The sequence below is a fragment of the Dasypus novemcinctus genome, chromosome 16 (assembly GCF_030445035.2).
Source record: "Dasypus novemcinctus isolate mDasNov1 chromosome 16, mDasNov1.1.hap2, whole genome shotgun sequence".
Lineage (NCBI taxonomy): Eukaryota > Metazoa > Chordata > Mammalia > Cingulata > Dasypodidae > Dasypus > Dasypus novemcinctus.
The window spans coordinates 67068551-67089327 of record NC_080688.1 but is presented as its reverse complement, the minus strand read 5'-3'; the positions used below and the strand labels follow the sequence as shown (position 1 = coordinate 67089327).

Genomic DNA, 20777 nt, shown 5'->3' with positions numbered 1-20777 from the left:
TAAAAATCCTCAACAGCAACAACAAAAATCTTCAGCAAAATCCTTGCAAATCAGATCCAGCCACACAATAAAAGATTTATGCACCACAATCAAGTGGGTTTTTTCTCAGGTATGCAAGATGGTTCAACATAGGAAAATCAATTAATGCAATACACCACATGAATAAAATAAAGGGAAAAAACCCACACGATCATCTCAATTGATGGAGAAAAGGCATTTGACAAAATCCAGCATCCTTTCTGGATAAAAAACACTTTGAAAAACAGGAATAGAAGGAAACTTCCTCAACATGGTAAAGGGCATGTATGAAAAACTCACAGCTAACATCATACTTAATGGTGAAATACTGAAAGCTACCCCTCTAAGATCTGAAACAAGATAAGGATGCCCACTGTCATCACTGTTATTCAACATTGTGCTGGAAGTACTAGCCAGAGAAGTTAGGCAAGCAAAAGAAACAAAAGGCACCAAAATTGGAAAGGAAGAAGTAAAACTTTCACTATTTGTAGATGACATGATCTTATATATAGACAGTCCTAAAAAGTCCACAAAAAGCCACTAGAGCTAATAAACAGATTCAGCAAAGTGTCAGGGCACAAGAGCAACGTGCAAAAATCAATAGTGTTTCTATACACTAGTAAGGAGCAGTTTGAGGAGGAAATCAAGAAAAATTTCATTTATGATAACAATGAAAATAATCACATATCTAGGAATAAATTTAACCAAGGATATAAAGGACTTGTATGAAGTAAATGACAAAGTATCAAGTCCACTCAATTGGGAAAGAATAGTCTCTTTAACAAATGGTGCTGGGAGAACTGGATATCCATATGCAACAGAATGAAAGGCAACCCCTGTCTCACACCATATTAAAAATTTAACTAAAAATGGATCAAAGACCTAAATTTAAAACCAAAACTATGAAACTCCTGGGTGAAAATGTAGGGAAACATCTTCAGGATCTTGTGTTAGGCAATGGTTTCTTAGACTTTATACCCAAAACATAAGCAACAAAAGAAAAATAGATGAGTGGGACCTCCTCCAAATTAAAAACTTTTTTTTAAGATTTATTTTTTATTTATTTCTCACCCCACCACCCCCAGTTGTCTGCTCTCTGTGTCCATTTGCTGTGTGTTCTTCTGTATCCGCTTGTACTCTTGTCAGCAGCACCTGGAATATGTGTCTCATTTTGTTGCATCATCTTGCTGCTTTAGCTCTCTGTGTGTGTGGTGCCATTCCTGGGCAGGCTGCACTTTTTTTGTGCTGGGCTTCTCTCCTTATGGAACACACACCTTGCACGTGGGGCTCCCCTACACAGGGGACACCCCTGCATGGCACGGCACTCCTTGCACACATCAGCACTGCGCATGGGCCAGCTCATCACATGGGTCAGGAGGCCCTGGGTTTGAACCTTGGACCTCCCATGTAGTAGGCAGACGCCCTATCCATTGGGCCAAATCTGCTTCCCCAAATTAAAAATTTTTGTGCATCAAAGGACTTTGTCACAAAAGTGAAAAGACAACCTATTCAATGGGAGAAAATATTTGGAAACCACATATCTGATAAAGGTTTAATATCCAGAATATAAGGAAATCCTACAACTCAACAATAAAAAGCAAACAGCCCAATTAAAACATTGGCAAAAGACTAAAATAGAAATTTCTCCTAAGAAGACATACAAATGGCTAAAAAGCTCCATCCCTACCCTAGGCAGGGAAGAAAGGGGCATGAAGCTTTATCAGTCTCTCTGGGCAACTACAGTCTAGGCCTGCATGACTTAGATTATTTCACACAGCTGTGACTCTGTCCCTTCCCCTGGCAAAGGAGAAAGTAGGGAGAAACTTCATCAGTCCCTGGTGCAATGAGGGCAGCTTGAGCCTCCACAACTTATAGCACCAATTACAACCTTAGCTCCTACTTTACAACCAGCAAGGGAGAAAGGGCAGGAAGGCATAAACTAAAGAGAAAAACTGCACCCAGAATAAATACTCTAGTAATCCAGATGCCAAGACATCAACCAAAAATTACAATCCACATCAAGCACCAAGAAACGGGAAGCTATGGCCCAGTTAAAGGAACAAGATAGGCCTCCAGATGACATAAAAGAGATGAGACAACTAATCATAGATGTCCAAAAAAATCTCCTTAATAAATTCAATGAGATGGCGAAAGAGATTAAGGATATTAAAAAGACACTGGATGAGCACAAAGAAGAATTTGAAAGCATGCAAAGAAAAATAGCAGATCTTAAGGGAATGAAAGGTGCAGTAAATGAAATTTTAAAACATTGGAATAATGTAATAGCAGATTTGAGGAGGCAGAAGAAAGGATTGGTGAGCTTGAAAAAATGGTCTCTGAAAGTAAACATACAAAAGAACAGATGAATAAAAGAATGGAAAAAATCGAACAAGGTCTCAGGGAATTAAACGACAGTCAGAGATGTGCAAACATACATGTCATGGATGTCCCAGAAGGAGAAGAGAAGGGAATAGGGGAAGGAGGAATATATGAAGAAGTAATGATAGAAAATTTCCCAACCTTATTGAAGGACATGAATATCCATGTCCAAGAAGCACAGCATACTCCCATCTGAAAAAATCCAAATAGACCAACTCTGAGACACATACTCATCAGAATGTCAAATGCCAAAGACAGAGAAAATTCTGAGAACAGCAAGAGAAAAGCAATGCATAAATATAAGGGATACCCAATAAGATTAAGTGCTAATTTCTCAACGGAAACCATGGAGGCAAGAAGACAGTGATCTGATATGTTTAAGATAGTATGAGAGAAAAACTTCCAGCCAAGAATCTTATATCCAGCAAGACTGTCTTTCAAAAATGAAGGTGAGATTAGAATATTCACAGATTAACAGAAACTGAGAGAATTTCTATGTAAGAGACCAGATTTTCAGGAAATATTAAAGGGTGTGCTAGAGCCTGAAAAGAAAAGACAGGAGAGAGAGGCCTGGAAGAGAGTCTAGAAGTGAAGATTTTATCAATAAAAGTAACTGAAAGTGTGTTAAAAGAGTGGTGAAAATAAAATATGGCAGATAAAACTCAATTAGTCAGGAATAAACTTAACCAACGATGTAATGTACTTGTATTCAGAAATTGCAGCTCAGTGTTTAAAGAAATCAAAAAACCCCTAAATAACTGGAAGAACATTCCATGCTCATGGATTGGAAGACTAAATATCATTGAGATGTCAATTCTACTCAAACTGATATACAGATTCAATGCAATCCCAATAAAAATTCCACCAGCATTAAAAAAAAAAGAAAAAAAATGAAAACACAATCATCAAATTTATTTGGAAGGTAAAGGATCCTGAATAACCAGAAACATCATAAAAGGAAATTGAACCCTCATCTCCAGACTTTAAATCTTATTATCTAGTAATATGGTAAAAACAGCATGATACTGGCATAAAAACAGACACATAGACCAATGGAACCAAACTGATGCTCAGAAACAGAACCTCACATGTATGGTTAAGTGATTTTTGACTAGCATATCAAACCCACACAGCTTGGGCAGAACAGTCCATTCAACAAATGGTGCTGAAAGAATTAGATATCCATAGCCAAAAGAAGGAAAGAGGATCCGTATCGCACACCTTATCCAAAAATAACACAAAACGGATCAAAAAGCTAAAAATAAAAGCAAGAAACATAAAACTTCTAGAAGAAATTGTAGGAAAATATCTTCAAGACCTGGTGGTAGGTGGTGGATTCTTAAAGGAGATAAGAGGAGGACTGAGATGGACTACTGATGTCTAATGTAGGTAGAAGTTTTAATTAGCTTTACTGTAATAGTGTGGACATGTATAGAGTGGATGGTAACACATAGTGAGTAACAGCTAGTTTATAAATGGGAATGTGGCTGAAAATGGTAGTCTAGATATGTAAATGCCAATTGACAGAATGCTAGAGAATAATCTAGGAACTGAATAGCACTGTAAACCAAGAGGTGGATGAGAATTGTGGTTGATGGTACAGATACAAGAGTGTCCTTTGTGCACTAGAGCAAATGTACATCACTACTGCAGGGTGTTGGGAATGTAGAGAAGGATGGGAAAAATACAGCTGGAATGACCTATGGGCTATGGTTAGTAGTAATAATGTAATATTCTTGCATTTATGTGAAAGATGTACTGTGTTGATAATGAGGCAGTATGGAAAATGTGAGCCAAATGTACATTATGGACATGGTAACAATCAGATGATATTATCTTTTCTGTAGCAAATGTTCCACCACAGTGTGGTGTGTGAATGGAGGGGTGTTGTTTGGGAATTCTGCATACGTGCATGACTGTTTTATAAATTTACAATTTCTGTCATAAAAAATATATTTAAAAAATAATAATAGGGAGGGTCGGGGGAAAAACATCAAATGTAAGATAAGGACTATGATTAGTAGTAAGATTTTTCACAATATTTTTTCATAATTTGTAGCAAACATCTCAAAACAATGCAAGGTGTTGGTGGAGGATTGATATATGGGACCCCTGTATGATGTTATGCATGTTTGCTTTGTAAGTTCACAACTTTTACTATACATTTAATTATTTATGTATGTTCATATATAAATGATATAAAGGTAATAATAATAGTGTTGGTTGGGGGAAATAGTTTGTAGTAATGTTTTGACAATGCTCTTTAATCATTATTTAAAAAGGTTTAACAACAATGCAAGTTATTGATGGTATGGTGAGTTATGAGAGTCCTGTATGATGTTATATATGTTTGTTTTGTAAGTTCACAACTATTATTATACACTTATTGTTTATGTATGTTTATGTGTGAGTGATATACTTCAATAAACTAATTTTAAAAATTAAGTACTTTGGTTAGTTTGGCTAGTCAGACAACTGAATTACTTTAAAAAGGAAATGGAGCATATTATATTTATAAATACATTTAAAATATTTAAAGGAACTTAAGTGCTTAAAGTTATTATAGAAATTGGCAAGATTTATAAATAGGACATTATGTCTAAGATAAGCTTAAAAAGTTAGAAATAATATGGCCATTGAATTTGGTTTTGTAATAACAAATTATTACTCAAAAGTAGTAACTTTAAATACCAAAGTAGTTCCTAAATATTCTTTTCTGGGCAAAAAAAGCCACCCCTAAGAACTAAAATAATTCTTAATGACATCTTCCATTACTATGGAAATTGTCATTGTTCACTATTCTCCTAAAAATGAGTTCTTCAAAGGGGGATAGACAGGAGACAGGCATTCAATTTGTTTCTTAAAATTTTTGTCTGTTAGTGTTCTTTGGTTGCAAACTACAGAAATCAGTTTTGGCAAAGTGAGGAGAATTTGCTGGAGGGATAATGGGTAGCTCAAATAATCAATGAAAAGTCCTAGCTCCTATCTCAGAAATGGACAGGAATTCAGCAGGCTCTAGGAGTCTAAGCAGGATGTGTGGACCCCTTATCAGTTGGTTCAGCTGCAAATATCAGAAGCCACTCTGGCTCTTGCCAGCGGAAAAGAATTGAATACAGGGAACTGAGTACTTACAAAGTCCACAAGAAGGGAAGCGGATTTGGCTCAATGGATAGAGTGGCCGCCTCCACATGGGAAGTCCAGGGTTCAAAACCAGGAACTCCTGACCTGTGTGATGAGCTGGCCCTCACGCAATGCTGATGCACACAAGGAGTGCCGTGCCATGCAGGGCTGTCTCCTATGTAGGGGAGCCCCACACACAAGGAGTGTGCCCCATAAGGAGAGCCACCCAGCACGAAAGAAAGTGCAGCCTGCCCGGGAATGGCGTCGCACACACGAAGAACTGACACAGCAAGTGACACAACAAAAAGAAACACAGATTCCCGGTGCTGCTGCTAAGGATAGAAGCAGACACAGAAGGACACACAGCGAATGGACACAGAGAGCAGATAACTGGGGGGGGGGGGGGGGGGGGGTGCAGCCGGGAAGGGGAGAGAAATAAACGAAAAATAAATGTTAAAAAAAAAAATCCATGAGAAGGTTGGAGGAAGAGGTGTTAGGTTGGGCCATATGGATTTGCAGACCACTGCCAGAGCCTGACCTGCTGAAGGAACACTGATTTTGCCCCTGCCAGGAAGTTGGGGGCGGGGATCTGCTGTCCTACATGCTATCCTCCCACCACCACCGAGGTCCTTTCATGGTACCAGAGCATCTTTGTTTCCCAAGGGTCTCTCTTGGTGCTAGAATGACCCTAGCTCACCCCACTTTCTGATGACATGCATTAGAGAGTCTTCCCTTAGTAACTGGGGCAGGCCAGCCAACCAGCCGCCTCAGCCCAAGCTCTGACTTTATTCTGGGTTTTCAATTGCTGCATAACAACTGCCCAATAACTAGAGGTGCAAAACAACCATATTATTCTATCAAGGATTCTGTGCATCAGGAATTCAGACAGGGCACAGAAAAAATGGCTGTGAGCTCCTGGGTGTCTGGAGCCCCATCTGGGAAAGACTTGGGGCGGTGGAGGCGGAAGTCACCTGTGGGTTTCTTTGCTCACATATCCGATCTGAGCCTTCAGACAGGCTTAGCTGGGACTGCTGACTGGAGCACCTACCTGTGGTCTCTCCAGGACTGCAGTCTTAGGAGAGTTGAACTTCTCACATAGGGGCCCAGTTCTCCTAGAGGAGGTGTTTCAGTAAACAAGATGGCGACTGCTTGGCCTCTAACTACCCAGTCTCAGAAGTAACAAGGTGTCACTTCTGCTGTGCTCTATTGGTTGAAGCAATGGTGAGCCTGCCCACTTTCAAGGGGAAGGGACACGACTCTACCTCTTCATGGGGGTGCTGTCAAGAATCTGCAGCATTGTTCTAAAACTGCCACAAGTTATAGTGCCCTGGTCCTGGTTGTGCTAAACTGTCCCAGGAGCTGTAAATGAGAGCCACCTGTAACCCTATAAATATGGTTCCCAGCCAGTGTGCCACTGCAAATAGGCTACAGGCACAGCTATGATATTGAGCCCCTTGGCCCTTGCGTTGGGTGGGGGTGGAAAGCCTGGTCCCTCCAGCAGACCAGATCAGCCTCATCATTCACCCTGATGTATAAATATATATACACACACACATATATATATAGGTTGACAGTTTATTAAATATAACTATATTTGTACCTTATTTTGTAGTTTTTAAAATCATTCACACATGGACTTCATAAAAACATATTTTATAGAAAACCATCTGCAAAACTAAAATGAAAATAATGCATATATTGCACACATATTAGATGATAGCTGATATGTTAGAAACTATTTTAATTTAATCTGTACAGATGCTTAATGAAGTAAACACAATCTATTAGGTGGCTTGATTTTCTTAAATCTGACATCAGACCATGACTTCAAAAGTGTTCATATTGAGTTACAGATGCAAAAATGTCCACTAACAGAATGTTTAATCTAACAATGTTTGAAAAACAAGACAAAATATTGTTTTCCTTTTACAGATATTTGCTCTCTCTCCCTCATTCAGAGAATGAGTTGTGTAAACTAACAACAAAGCAAAGAATCGATTCCTTTCAAAAACAAACTGGCACCTATTTACAAAATATGCAAAGGAAAAATTTTAAGTAGGTGTTACTGTAGAACTGGCTAAAAGTGAGTACAGCTGAGTGGCATAACTTATCTTTACTTCTGCACATCTAGGTCTGTTCCCTTCCACTTTTGGAAGAAATACATTTCCAGGATATGGACTATAAAACAGCATACAATGCAAAAGAAGTTTGTAAATTCTTTATAATTCTAGCTGTTAAGATAAATATTTTTGAAAGCTGAGGTTACCTCTAGTGGTGAAACCAGAGCCAGCTATTAAGCAGCCAGAATGGTACAGTAATTGAATACAGGACCATTTCTCTTTTAGCATGTTCTTTGTTCTCCTCTTCTAGAAGTTTTAGACGTCTATTTAGTTTAATTATCTGTCGTCTTGAAACTACATCTACACCAGTCATGTCATCTGAAGTTCCTTCAACTAATGTATCAACATCTGAAATCCTATACATGGTATCATTTCTGATCAGTTGTTCATTTTGGCCAATAGCATTTTCATTTACAAAGCACTCTCTCTTTAACCTGCCAACTGTACAGGTTTTTTCATTTTGAGGGGTTGGAGGAGGTCTTTCTATATCCAGAAGATCTAGTGGTCTTTCACTTAGCATAAGTCCACAAGATGGTGTTTTTGTTTTTTTTAAAGATTTACTTATTTATTTATTTCCCCTTTCCCCCCCAAGTTGTCTGTTCTCTGTGTCTGTTTTGCTGTGTGCTCTTCTTTGTCTGCTTCTATTGTTGTCAGTGGCACGGGAATCAGTGTTTCTTTTTGTTGCGTCATCTTGTTGCATGAGCTCTCTGTGTGGGGTACCATTCCTGGGCAGGCTGCACTTTCTTTCGCGCTGGGCAGCTCTCCTTATGGGGCGCACTCCTTGCGCGTGGGGCTCCCCTACGCGGGGACACCCCTGCGTGGCAGGGCACTCCTTGCACGCATCAGCATTGCACTTGGGCCAGCTGCCCATGGGTCAAGGAGGCCCGGGGTTTGAACCGCGGACCTCCCGTGTGGTAGACGGACGCCCTAACCACTGGGTCAAGTCTGCTTTAGTGCCAGAGATTTACAGGCAGTTGACTGAATAAGGTTAAGATCTGCTGGTCTTGAAAATGGAATGTCTTCATTGTTTCCTTCTACAACAGTCCTCTCTGGAACCTGCATTATTACACTAGCATTTGGAACTCCTTCTTGGAATCCTTGCTCCATGTCAGTATTTGGTGGTGCTACCTTTACTTTTTCCAGGACCCTCATTCACTAATACCTTTGGTGTATTCCATTTCATACCGAATTCAACAAATTTCTGCCATCTCAGCAGCAGTGGCCGAAGGAAATGCTGTCCTACTAACCCTTCCCAGTGGGGTCACTGCTTATTCTTTTACTCGTTTTTAATACAGTAAATACACGTCTACAATAGCTATTAAAATACTGCTACTCTGTAGTTCAGTTTACTTTATGCAACAATTCCTCTACAGATCTGAACTTTTTTTGGAGTTGTACACAACGACATGGACACTGATTTTCCAGAAATGTGTATCAACAGCTGCTTGCTGTTTGGCCTTATCTGCTTCTGGGCATCATAGTAAATCCTTTAACTTGCACCAACGTGTGTGTGATGAATTTAGAGTCACTTTTGTTCCCGTGGGTCTGTTGAAGGGTCCCTGGCAAGGGCTGCCACCCCCGGCTCCCGGGGTGATCTTAAAGGCCATTGACCAAGTGCACAAAGTCACCCCGGGCAAGGCACAGGCCAGAGTGGCCCTCAGCGGGCTGGGAAAGACACACCTGATATGTTTTCTCATTTTCTAGGTGTACCATGATGGGAAAAGGTTGAAGTGTACTGCACTTAGACCACAGGCTTCTAGCAGGTAGGGCTCTTCCTTGCTTTGTTCATCACTATATCCGCATGGTGCCTGACACAGAGCTCTGCTCAACAAATAGCTGTTTAGTAAACAGACGCATGGATGAGAATGAATGAATCTGTCCCAACACTCATGGTACGGATGCGGCCACTGTGGCTCTGCCCTGCATTGTCTTTTAGGGAAGAAATCATCACAGAGAGTAACCAGGAGTTCTGAGGTGAAGGGTCTCCTCTCCTCACCCCATGTCCTTGACTCCATGGAGCAGGGTCCCTTTATCCAAGGGCTCCGCCTTTTCTTCATCACTTGGAGTCCCATTAGCCACCTGGGGCCACCATCAGGCTCCAGCCAGCTGAGGAAGGCAGGAAAGCAGAGTGGTTATGGAGAAAGAGAGACGAAACGGAGGCACAGCAGCAGGAACGGCACAGACCCTGTACTGGTTTCCTTGTTGCTAAAGCAAATACCACGCAAGGAATTGGCTTAACCAATGGCGGTTCTTTGACTCATGGTGTTGAGGCCAGGGGAAGTCCAAAATCAAGGCATCCTCAAGGTGATGCTTTCTCCCAGAAGACTATGGTGCTCTGGGGCTGGCTGTGGCCCTCAGTCCTCAGGTTTTCTGTCCCCTGGCAATGCTCATGGTGGCCTCTCCTTGCTTGTCCCTTTTCTTCCAGTTCCATTGACTTTCAGCTCCTGGCTGCTCCCTCATTCTCTTTCTCTGACCTTCCCTATCACACCCACAGGAATGGAATTAGGTTATTATTATTTTTTATTTATTTTTATTTATTTATTTCCCCTTTCTTCTGTTGTCTGCTCTCTGTGACCATTCGCTGTGTGTCTGCCTGCATTACCCGGCAGCCCTGGGAAACTGCGTCTCTTTTTTGTTGCGTCATCTTGCTGTGTCACCTCTCCGTGTGTGCGGCGCCACTCCTGGGCGGGCTGTGCTTTTTTCATGAGGGCCAGCTCTCCTTATGGGGTGTGTGGGGCACCCCTACGTGGGGGCACCACTGCGTAACACGGCACTCCTTGCACACAGCAGAACTGCGCGTGGGCCAGCTCACCACACCACGTGGGTCAAGAGGCCCTGGGGATCGAACCCTGGACCCTCCATATGGTAGATGGATGCTCTATCAGTTGAGCCACATCTGCTTCCCTGGAATTAGGTTTAAGAACTTATTTTTCTGGGGTTCGTAGCTCCAAATCACCACAACCCCCAAACCTCTGGACCAGCTAGGCCCTCTGTGCCTCCAGTCCCGGGGATCTGCTTCCATAGCCCAGACCCACCATGGGCCAGGAGGAAGGTCATGGACAGAGCAGGTTGCCAAACGCCCCTGGGCCTCAGAGTTCTCATCTGGAACTTTCCCACCTTCTTCATGGGGCTCTGTGGAGGTCACGAGTGGATGCCCAGCTCTAAAGCCCTCTCTACAGGGAAGCGGGTGCTTTTTTGTTCTTCAAAGCCCATTGCAATTTTTTTTTAGCAGTTGTCCCAGTTCCTGGGTATAGTAGACCCTCAATACATGTTTGCTCACTGAGGGGAAAAGGCAAGTGATTTTTAATTGTTTGGTTTTGCAGGTCAGAAAAGGAGGCACAGGAGGACGAGGGGCCTGGCCTGAGTTCTGAGGGACTGGAGCAGTTTTCAGACTGATACTTGCTGAACTGCCAATGGTCTCCGGGCCTCCAGATGTCCTCGTTTCTTACTGTGCGTGTCAGCTGGAGCAATGAGGCCTGCGGATCCAGTTCAGACAGGGGCTGTAACACAGTGAGCACAGACTTTATAAATTCAGCATCTCTTTCTCCTAAATCCAACTGGTTCCTGCTCATTTAGTTTCTTCCTGATTCTGACGACATCAGGCTCCGCAGCTGGGTCTCGGGTTGGGGTCTTGGACACAGAGTGGATATTTCTAGCCTTGTAGGGCAGTGAGGAGCAGAGCTCAACCTGTGGAAGAAAGGGCTGCAGGGAGCGCGGGTGAGCAGGGGTGTCTCCCCGCTCCCCCCGTCCCAGGGCTACGAAAGGCCACTCCACACCTTTCCCTGGTTCTGGAACTGGGAGCTTTCCTACCTGGTGAGTGCGTTCTGCGTGTCCCCAAATATATGCGTGTTCTTGGTGTCCAGGGGGCCGGTTGTGCGTTAGTGATGCACTGGTAGAGACATTCCTTGGGACAAACAGTTTGTGGGGAAATACAGACCAAACGGAGTGACCTTCTAATTCCCACGAAAACAAGCTGCTGCGGATCTTGTGCCAGATGAGGAAAGTGGAAAAACGTGGTGTCAGTATTCAAGGCACAAGACACTGTCTTTCTGCTTACGTCCTCCCCTCTTGTCTTTTTTTCTTTTATCTCCCTTTTCTCCCTCTCTCCCCACTCCCTCAATCTCAGAGTTGCCCACCCTTGCTCTCCCTCACTTTTCACCTGCCCTCCCCACCCCCACCCCCACCCCCACCCCCTCTTGTTTCCTCTTCGCCCCCCTCCCATTCGTCCCTCCTTTCACTCCAGTTGGGGGCACCTTCTTACAAGAGCCATGGCTTCAGGCTCTGTCCCCTCCTTTAAGATGAGTTCATGAACACTGCGGTAAATGCCTCATGAGGCTGAAATCTAGTGGTTTCCAAGGACACTCCATCGGCCCTTGACAAGACTCTAAAGTCCCCTTCCCAAAGGGGAAAGGGTCTCTCCTAGTGGAACTTTCTCCCTCTACCCTGTGGGTGGGTGGAGCTCCTTTTTGTATTTGGGTCCATTTTGGAGCCCTGGACATCAGATCCTATGGGCCCTATCACGAGGTGAGGTCTGCTCAGGGTTCCACTGAGATGAAGCACTTCAGGCAGGGCAGGGGTGGGAGGTGGGGAGGTGGGCCGACGCAGAGCAGGGCGCTCCTCCTGGCTGTTCCTCTGACTTCGCTCAGTAGTCAAATCTCATTAGCCTCCTCCAGGCCTTTGCAGCTGCTGCAGGCTGCTGTCTGCTCAACTGCCCCCCACTCCCTGCCTGCTCACCCCACTCCCCATCCTGGCACTCCTTGTACTTTCTGGTAATTCTATCACCAGGCATTTGATCTAATTTGGGGTCCACAGCTTCCTGGGAGTGGCAGATGGAAGGCATCAGAATCCCCAAGTGAAAGGACCAGCCGGGGACTGAGGCTGGGCGATACTGGGGGTGCTGGAGGCACCGGAGCAGCTACAGGGGTGAACTTCTGCTCCCCTCGCCTGCCTGTGAGCTCCTGGGGCAGGGACGGGCCTGTTCTGTTCACTGCTGCACGCCCAGCTCCAAGCACTGTGCCTGCCCCACGGCGGGCGCTTCATCAACGTGCGGTGTGTCAGCCCATGTCTCACAGGGCCCAGCCTGGGCTCTTGTTGCTGCGAAGACCTGCCCAAAGAAAGCCTCCCGTGGGCAGCTGGGGCCATCCACCAGGTGTGTGGGCCGCAACTCCTCCTATTTCTCAGTTTGCCTTAGCGTGTTGATGCAAAGAACCAGACATGTGTTGGCTTTTATGACGGGCATTTTATTTAGAGTAAAAGCTTACAATTCTGAGGCCATGAAATGTCCAATTCAAGGCATTCCTGGTGATCCTGGCATGCTGCCGTGGAGCAATCAGGCAAGATGGGGGTTGGGGGCAAAGGGCGGTGGCTGCCAGTCTCGCTCTTCTTTCTCCCTGAACTCAGCTGTGGCCGATCAGTCATTTCTCCCCCAGGGCCTGGGCTCCTTGAGCCTCCTTGGGCTTCTCTGCGTGATCTCAGCTGGGGGCAAAACTGGAGTCCTCCCTCTCCCATGGCTGGGTCAACTGTGGCAACTTCTTTCCTGCATGTGTGTTTGAGTGTGTGTGTCTCTGTCTACATCAGCTCCAGTAAGGAGGCAGAGACTCAGCTTGCGTCCCACCTCACTGACATAGTCCAATCAAAAGCGTCTCCCCCCAACAGGAATGGGTTAGTTCAAAAACATCTTTTTCTTTTTGGGATTTATACAAGACTGTCAGACTATCACAGTTGCCTTTTTGGACCCATCAACCCAGGGGATCACATTGATCATGCAGTGTAGACAGGGCATGACTAATACCCCCCACTGACCATGCAGTGTAGACAGGGCATGACCAACAACCCCATGCAGACCCATTCACAGTCAGAGCCTGGAACCCAGAACCCCTGTCTCCTCCCCAAACCTTGCCACATTTCTGCTTCCCACAGCCCACCTCACCAGGAGAGCAGCAGTCAGCCCACTTCCTTTCCTTTGCCGGAAGGGGCTCAGGCCAGTTGCAGGGCGTGGCTCTTCATCTGAGGGCTGGGTTGCAGGACTCCTGGACCAGGCGCCTTCTCCCCTCACTCCAGCTGCTCTGGGTTTTACAGATGCCCCAGGGCTCCTCTCAGCTCTGCCTTGCACACTGCGTGACCCTGGAGTTTCCATTTCTGTTCTCACAGCCTTCTCAGCATATCTGGCCCTGACCTGGGAACGAGCCCTCTCCTTTTACTGTCCCCAACCTTCCCCCTTTGCCAAGTGGTTCCAGTGGGCATTTTTCTAGTATCCCCTTAGCTTCTCAAGATATCTAAAAATACTATGCTTCCCCCCCACCCTGTGGCCATTACTCCCTTGGCTCAGCGTCTTGGGGTTTGCACTTCAAAGCCCTAATTCCAGCTGCTTAACTTTCCTCCTTAGCTGACATTTCACCCCCAAGGCAGGTAGGTAGGCACTTGTCCCTTAAACACTGTGGGCAAGCCCCTTCCCCCCTTTCTTTGCCCACAACAGAAGGGAGTTAGATGGGGACTGAGAGACGCTGGGGTTGTGGGAAGTGGAGGATGTTCAGAGCTGGTGACTGCACAGTGGGGCCGGGGTGCTCCCTGTGGAAATCCAGGAGACCAGTCTGGGGCCGCTTCATCCTGGGGTGGTTTGCTGTGCTGGCAGTTTTCCTCTCTCCCCCGCATGTAGTCATGATGTGACTTCTGGTCCCAGCCCTCAGCCCCCTGGAGTCTTTTCTGTAAGGGCACCCCACTCACCTTCCCTGAACTTCTGCTGAGGTTTTTAACTTGGAATAGCACAAATTTTCCGCTGGGCATTATCATATCCCTCCCCTCCCCAAGCAAACTTACTTAAATTTCATCTTATGTGGTTGCTGCTAAAGCAAATGCCACACAAAGGTTTGGCTTAACAACAGGACTTTATTGATTCATGGTTTCAGAGGCTAGAAGGTTTGCGTTCTCTGGGAGCCAGTTTCTTCTGGCTGGCCAGCACTTTTTGGAGTTCCTTGGCTTTTCTGTCACATAGCAAAGTGCACGGCGGTGCCATCTCCCTTCTCTTCCGGATTCTGTTGACTTCCAGCTTCGGCTGCTTTCCTACCTCTCCTACCCAGTTTCCTCTGCTTATAAGGACTTCAGCAATATTGGATTAAGGCCACCGCCATTCAGTTTGGGCACAGCTTGACTAATAATATCTTCAAAGTCCTATTTATAAATGAGTTCACATTCGCAGGACCAGGGGTTGGAACCCAAACCTGCCTTTGGCGGGGTATGCGATTCGATTCCCCCAGTGCTGTACAGAAGTAGTGCAAAAGCCCTCCCGCTTCATCATCTTCCCACACAGCAGTCCATACACACAAACATTGTTTTGACAGCATCCTCCAACTGGGAGCTATTTAAACTAGGCCACTGCAAAAGTGAGGATTTGTCCCCGCGTCTTTCCCTTTCACACACAGACTTTCCAGACAGATGGTTTTAATCCATCACCACCTCTGTAGCCCCGTGGGTCATAGAAATGGAGTTAGAAAAACCCACTACACTTTCCAGTTAAGGTCAAGGATTGGGGCCAGGCTTAGAGGAGGATGTAGTGGCCTCGAGGAGGACGAGATGTGGGGGCAGTGAGTGACCTCGGGCTCCCAACTCTTTCCTCTATCACCCTTTGGTTAAAGGGAGGTATCCAGAATGAGACCTTCACAGTACAAATCAGGCCTTGGGTGGAGGGGGTAGTAGGGGGTGGGGTGGCAGGCACACTGGCCCTTGGCTGCTGTGGTGAACCCACAGGGATGGAGCCTGGACTGGACAGCTAGTTACCTAATAATTGAAAAGAAGTTCCCTGCAGGGTGCTTGGATTCCAGTCCAGCCACTGCAGAACATCCTCACATCCTCACGGTAATTCCTCAGCACTTTACTGTGTTAGTCACCTGTTAATAAATCAGACGGCAGGGCCTCTGGCGGGTCTGCCACACTGGGGACTGGCCAAGGTCTGCCTTTGACCCAAGACAGCCCTGAGTGGGCACCAGAAAGTGGAGGTGGAGCTGAGAGAGCAGGTTCTTCAGTGAGGATCCTGACCTTGATTCAGATGCATCAGTCTACCCAGGAATTCTTCTCCCACGAAGAGTGGATCCCTGGGCTCCCCACAAGAATACCGATGGCCTATCTGTCATCCTGCTGGTTTGCGCAAATGCAATGCCTCCCCCAGGCTGTGCTGAAGCAGGTGAGAAAATAGGGGATGGGAAGGCACAGAGGAGACTGATTTTGGCCAGGGGCCATCATAGAGGGGTGTGAAAGAGAAAGGAAAACAAAAATTACACAAAGCGGCTTTGAGGCGTTTCCTGCAAGCAGTCAGAAGTGTGAAGGGTGAGAATTGCTCTGCCCAGCATGCTCTGGGGCTCCAGGGCCAGGATTCTGGCTTTGCCTTTCCGAGAGCAGAGCAGCATGGGGAAACTGGAGCCAGGTAGTGGGAGAACAGCTGCTGGGCTGTGGGATAATCACCCTGGCAGCCAGGCCAGTGTTCATAAAACTTTAATAGCAACTTCATAGAGCCTAATCCTATAATCCTAGCAGGCGTTTCCCCCCTCCCTCTTTTAAATCAATAACGTTTCTTTCAAGAAGAGAAAATCCAAGCGGTGACCTGTTTCTCACTTGCACAGCAGGCGCTCTGGCTTGAGTCCAAGGCCTGGTGAGACGTGTCTGGGCTTGCTTGGAGGCCTGCTGAGGAGGGCCCTGCTGGGATTCCATTTGCCTGGGGGGACGTAGCGCCTCTCCCAACCTTTGCCTAAGGGCGAGATTCTTGAAGCAGTAGGAGGAGGCCAGAGGAGGCCGAGAAAGAAAGGAAAATGGCTGTATTTATATAATTATGAGGAACTCTGGTAGCCACAGGAAGGGCCTCCGTGTAAGGCTTCACCATAATTTCTCTGCAGATACTGCAGCCCCAGCAGCTCACTTGGGCACCTGCCACAGCGGCCTCCACAGCAAATGTAGATTTCAGAGCCTATGCTGAAGAGAAAGGAAGTGGTAGGTGTCCTGAGGTGACCAAGATGGCTTCTTTGGCATCAGTTGCTCCCCTGGGGATCTAGGAACTATTAGAGAAGGACTTGCCTACAGCTAGAAATCCTGCAATATCAGGAGAGAGAAGAACCAGAGACCTACTACCTGCTCATAAGACCACTAGGCTTGCTTAGTCTTCAGACACAGGGACACAGGGCAACACAGGGTGGGTGGGTGCCTGCAGAAAATTATACAGAGGGCTTCAACTTAGAAGCCATGCCAGCCCAGGGAGACAACATCTGACAAACTTAATGTTTGCATGTTGAAGAAGTTGAGATCAAGCTGAGGTGCCAAAGTCACCTCGGTACCCAGAGGCTGGCATCCATGGACTTCTGATCTGCCCCATCTCCTCCTGCCCCATCTCCACCCATCCCTGTTGTCTGCCTCTGCAAGGTCCTGCTCAGTCAAGGCCTGCGCCTGCCTGGGCCTGGCTCTCCCTCCCCCGTGAGCGATTTCAGATTCTCTGTCCAGAGGAAAATAAAAAAACTTTTCCCAGAGGGTCTTTTATCATCTCTCCCTGCAGAAATTCATCCCTTCCCTCTCAATCCAGGCCAACCTCTAGCTCCTTCACTAAGTGGTCAGTGATTCTTCCACTTGGTTTCCATCCCTCTTCCTTTGAAGAGAGGTTCTGTTGCAGGCTCCTGTTCTTCCTGATCTCAGACGCTGCTCCTAAGGTCCTAAGCTGCTGGAGGAACTTATGCTAGTGGAAGGCATTGTTCCTTCCAGATCTTGTAGTTGCAGAAAGCCAATAGAATGATTTGATGGGAGTGACAGGCTAGAGTAGGAGGGGGGTGAGGGTGAGCTTTGTTTCCTCCATTTGGGTAGACACCAGCCACTCTCACCAGAGGCCAAGCCCTGACTCTTTGAGGGATGAAGGCTTGTTCCCACCATCCTCCATAGAGGCAGACGTCATATAATGAGTTGTCAGCAAGGTGTTCCGTCCTTTCTGACCCCATTCTGCAATCAGTGGGCATCCTTGGCAGCAGCTCCTTCCATTCTCAGATTCAGACTAAAATTTCCTCAGTGTGTATCAGTCAGACTGGTCTCATTGTCAAGTCTAAGAAATAAATCACAGCCTAGAGCATGGGACCCAAATGTAAGATGTAATGTCTGGTACCACGAAGATAAAATAAATTCCCTGTAATCTGGTCACTTCAGTGATTGATTTTGCTAAACTCAGATGAAGCAGAAGGACATTCAAGTTCAGGGCTTCAAAGGAAATGAAAACGGTTTGACCAAGAGATGAGACAATAAAATCCTTCACATAGGAAGCTGGCGAGAAGAACCTGAGATTTTGGCTTCCCAAGCGCTTGAGTTTACTCCCTTATGAGACCTGATTCTGCTTCTTGCCGGAGAAGATTGTCAGATTTTGAGAGGCACTATTGTATCTGTTTTATAAACGCCCCTTTTTTGTTTAGGGAAGTTTGAGTAGGTTTACTAACAATCTTTAAGGCAAGTAGTCAGCATTTTTATATTTTGATTGGAAAGACAGGATGGAATTTAGAGATCTACTATTAGAGTCAATCCTTCAGTTTGAGAAGATGAAGACCCTGCTGGAATGAAATATTAAAAAATGAATGAGGCCATAGTCAGCCCATAACACTCAAGAACCATGCTGTCCAACAGAAATATTACACCAGTCACATATCTAATTAAAAAATTTCGTATTAGCGCTGCATTAAAAAAAGTAAAAAGAAGCAGGAAGAAATATATTTTATTCAACAAAAGATATCAAAAATATCATTTTAACATGCAATCAATAATAAAATTAATTACATTATTTTTCTGGTGCTGAGTCTTCAAGATCCAATGCTTATTTTATATGTACAGCATGTCTCATTTGGGACTAGCCAAATTTTTAGTACTCAATAGTCACCACCATATTGGACAGGGCAGAATATGAACTTCCAGTGAGCAGGATTTCAAAGAGATGGGATATAGGGCAATTCAAGTTCAATGAGAAGAGAAGTGAGTAGACAAAGACCTCAATTATAATGGCTGAGAAAGGAAGGGCTCTTGGTCATGGGCACTCTTAGCTCTAAGCCATGACTCTAGCCCTCAGCTTCTGTGATTCCGCAGACTTCCAGGCTGGGCCAATACAGGTTCTTAAGTTCTCCTTTTACCAAAACCACTTTTCACCCCTCACCTTGAAGGATAAATGAGATGGGGAGCCATGAGGGCCTGGGGCTTGCTGGTGGGTGTTTTCTGGATTAGAGGTCTATCTTCTCCTGGCAAGTGCAAAGGGAGGGAACGAGGGCAGCTCCTGAAACTAGGGAGAGGACTTGCAGAAAGGGGAGGAGGTTGTCCCTAGAGGGGCTAAATGTCCAATAAACATCTCAGAAAATAAGCTATAGAGATGGGATGGCTAGAGAACTGTAGGCGAAGGACATAATAAATAATGCAAGATTTTCCCCAGAGGGAATGAGAGGCAACAGAGCCCACTCAGTCACTGGTTTGAAATTTTCCCCCTGTGTTCTAGAAAAGTCAGGATTCTTGCAATCAAAGTTACATTCATTGCTGGGCAGAAATATGTCCTTATAGTCAGGCATGTAGCAGAGTGACAATAGATGTTAGAGAACAGAGCAACAAAACTTCAATGAGTCCACTAAGCCATAGGGAGCCCAGGTTGCAGCAGTGGAAGGATTGAAGCAGACAAGATTGTGGGGGATTCAGAGGCCTTCAAATAAGCCCTATATTCATTGGAATGCCTTCAGCTGCAAGTAAATCAAACAACAAACAAAAAAACCCTGACAAGCTGTGACTTAATTGTAAGGATGTTTCTTGTTTTCTTAGCTAGAAGTCTGAATGTAGGACATTCTAGAGCTGGTTCAGCAGATTAATGATGTCAACATGGGCTCAGACTCTTTAACCTCCTCAGACTCTTTTTCTCACCTCCTCGATCTATTCAGCTTTTTGTCCTTTTGGCTTATTGTTTCATGATCTCAAGAGGCTGCTGCATTTTCAGCAAAGCAGAAAGCTGAGGGTAAAAGGTTTTCTCCTTCTGAGGACTTTTATCCTGAGTATAAATGCTTTCCTAGAAGCATCTTAGGAAACGTTCCTTTACATACATTGACAAGAACCGAGTCTCATGACTGTGGATTGACTCTAGGACATCTGGGAAAACAAGTTCTTTAGCCTCTAGGGAGAAGGGATGGAGGTAGACAAGGAGACACTAGGGAGAAAGGGGTTGGAAATGCTTTGGGCAACCAAACACAATGAATGCTACAAACCCCAAGAAAAAGAAGGAAGAGCGCTAGATTATGAGCCAAGAGGTGCCAGCTTGTTGTGTGACTTTGTATCAGTCACCGAGCCTCTCTGAACTTTTTACCTTACCTCTAGATTGTGGGGTTGGCTTCACTGAATGGTTTTTTTCTGCTTCAACACTCAATGACTTTTATTACAATTCCTTGAGGGCATTGAGTGAGATGTCCAGTGGTAATGTAGTTAATATAATGAGATCCATTTGGTAAAAACAGCTGCGCCACTTCTCCTTCCTATGGTCAGGGGACATTTGTTGGCTGGATAAACTCTCATGTTCACAGATTTTGATAGAAGTTTAATTACACCAGCAGTCTGGTGCCCTTGGTCTCCAGATGTCTGTTCCCTGTTAGGAGTGTCAGGCTCAGGAAAGTGTTGAAAAGACCCAATGTATGTGCTCAGAAAAAAGGACTCCTCTTGTCCTTGACTGATCTCCGCAGGCCCTGGGGATCAACCCTGGGCAAAACTGCAGAAAATGAGGTTAATTTCTGTGGAAGTTTGAGATTATTCATGAAACCCAAAAAGAGAAAGATTATGTTTATAATCTAATCTATTCCTTTGGGTATGGTACCCTTTAATTCTATTAAATTTAAAGGTTTTCAGTTTACTTGATCAATCAATTTAGGGCTTTTGATTCTACCAAGGCAGTAGGGCATGACTCAGGTTGAGTTTCTACCCTGTTGGTGGACCTATATAAACTGATACTTAAGAAGACAAACAAGAAGAGAGAGCAAGCTCTGCCATCCTTGATCCTGGGGTCCCCAGGGAGAAGCTGAAAAGAACAGAGCAGCTGAGCAGCTGAGAAGACCCAGAAAGAAATGAGCCCTATGCCAGAGACTGATATAGGAAGCCCTGAGAGACCAGGCAGAGATT

General features: G+C 45.2%; 1 protein-coding gene and 1 pseudogene across 1 annotated transcript in view; one reads left to right on the top strand and one right to left on the bottom strand.

The window, feature by feature from the left end:
* Window positions 1-15921, top strand: part of MRO (maestro) — a 110624-nt gene extending 94703 nt beyond the window's left edge. The window contains exons 11-12 of the mRNA XM_058277738.2: window positions 9342-9400; window positions 10961-15921. Coding sequence (XP_058133721.1) covers window positions 9342-9400; window positions 10961-11033 — 132 coding nt within the window. The 3' untranslated portion in view covers window positions 11034-15921. The remainder of the gene's footprint in view (window positions 1-9341; window positions 9401-10960) is intronic.
* On the bottom strand, window positions 7786-8887 carry LOC139436687 (mitochondrial fission factor pseudogene; annotated as a pseudogene).
* Window positions 15922-20777: the final 4856 nt, after the last annotated feature.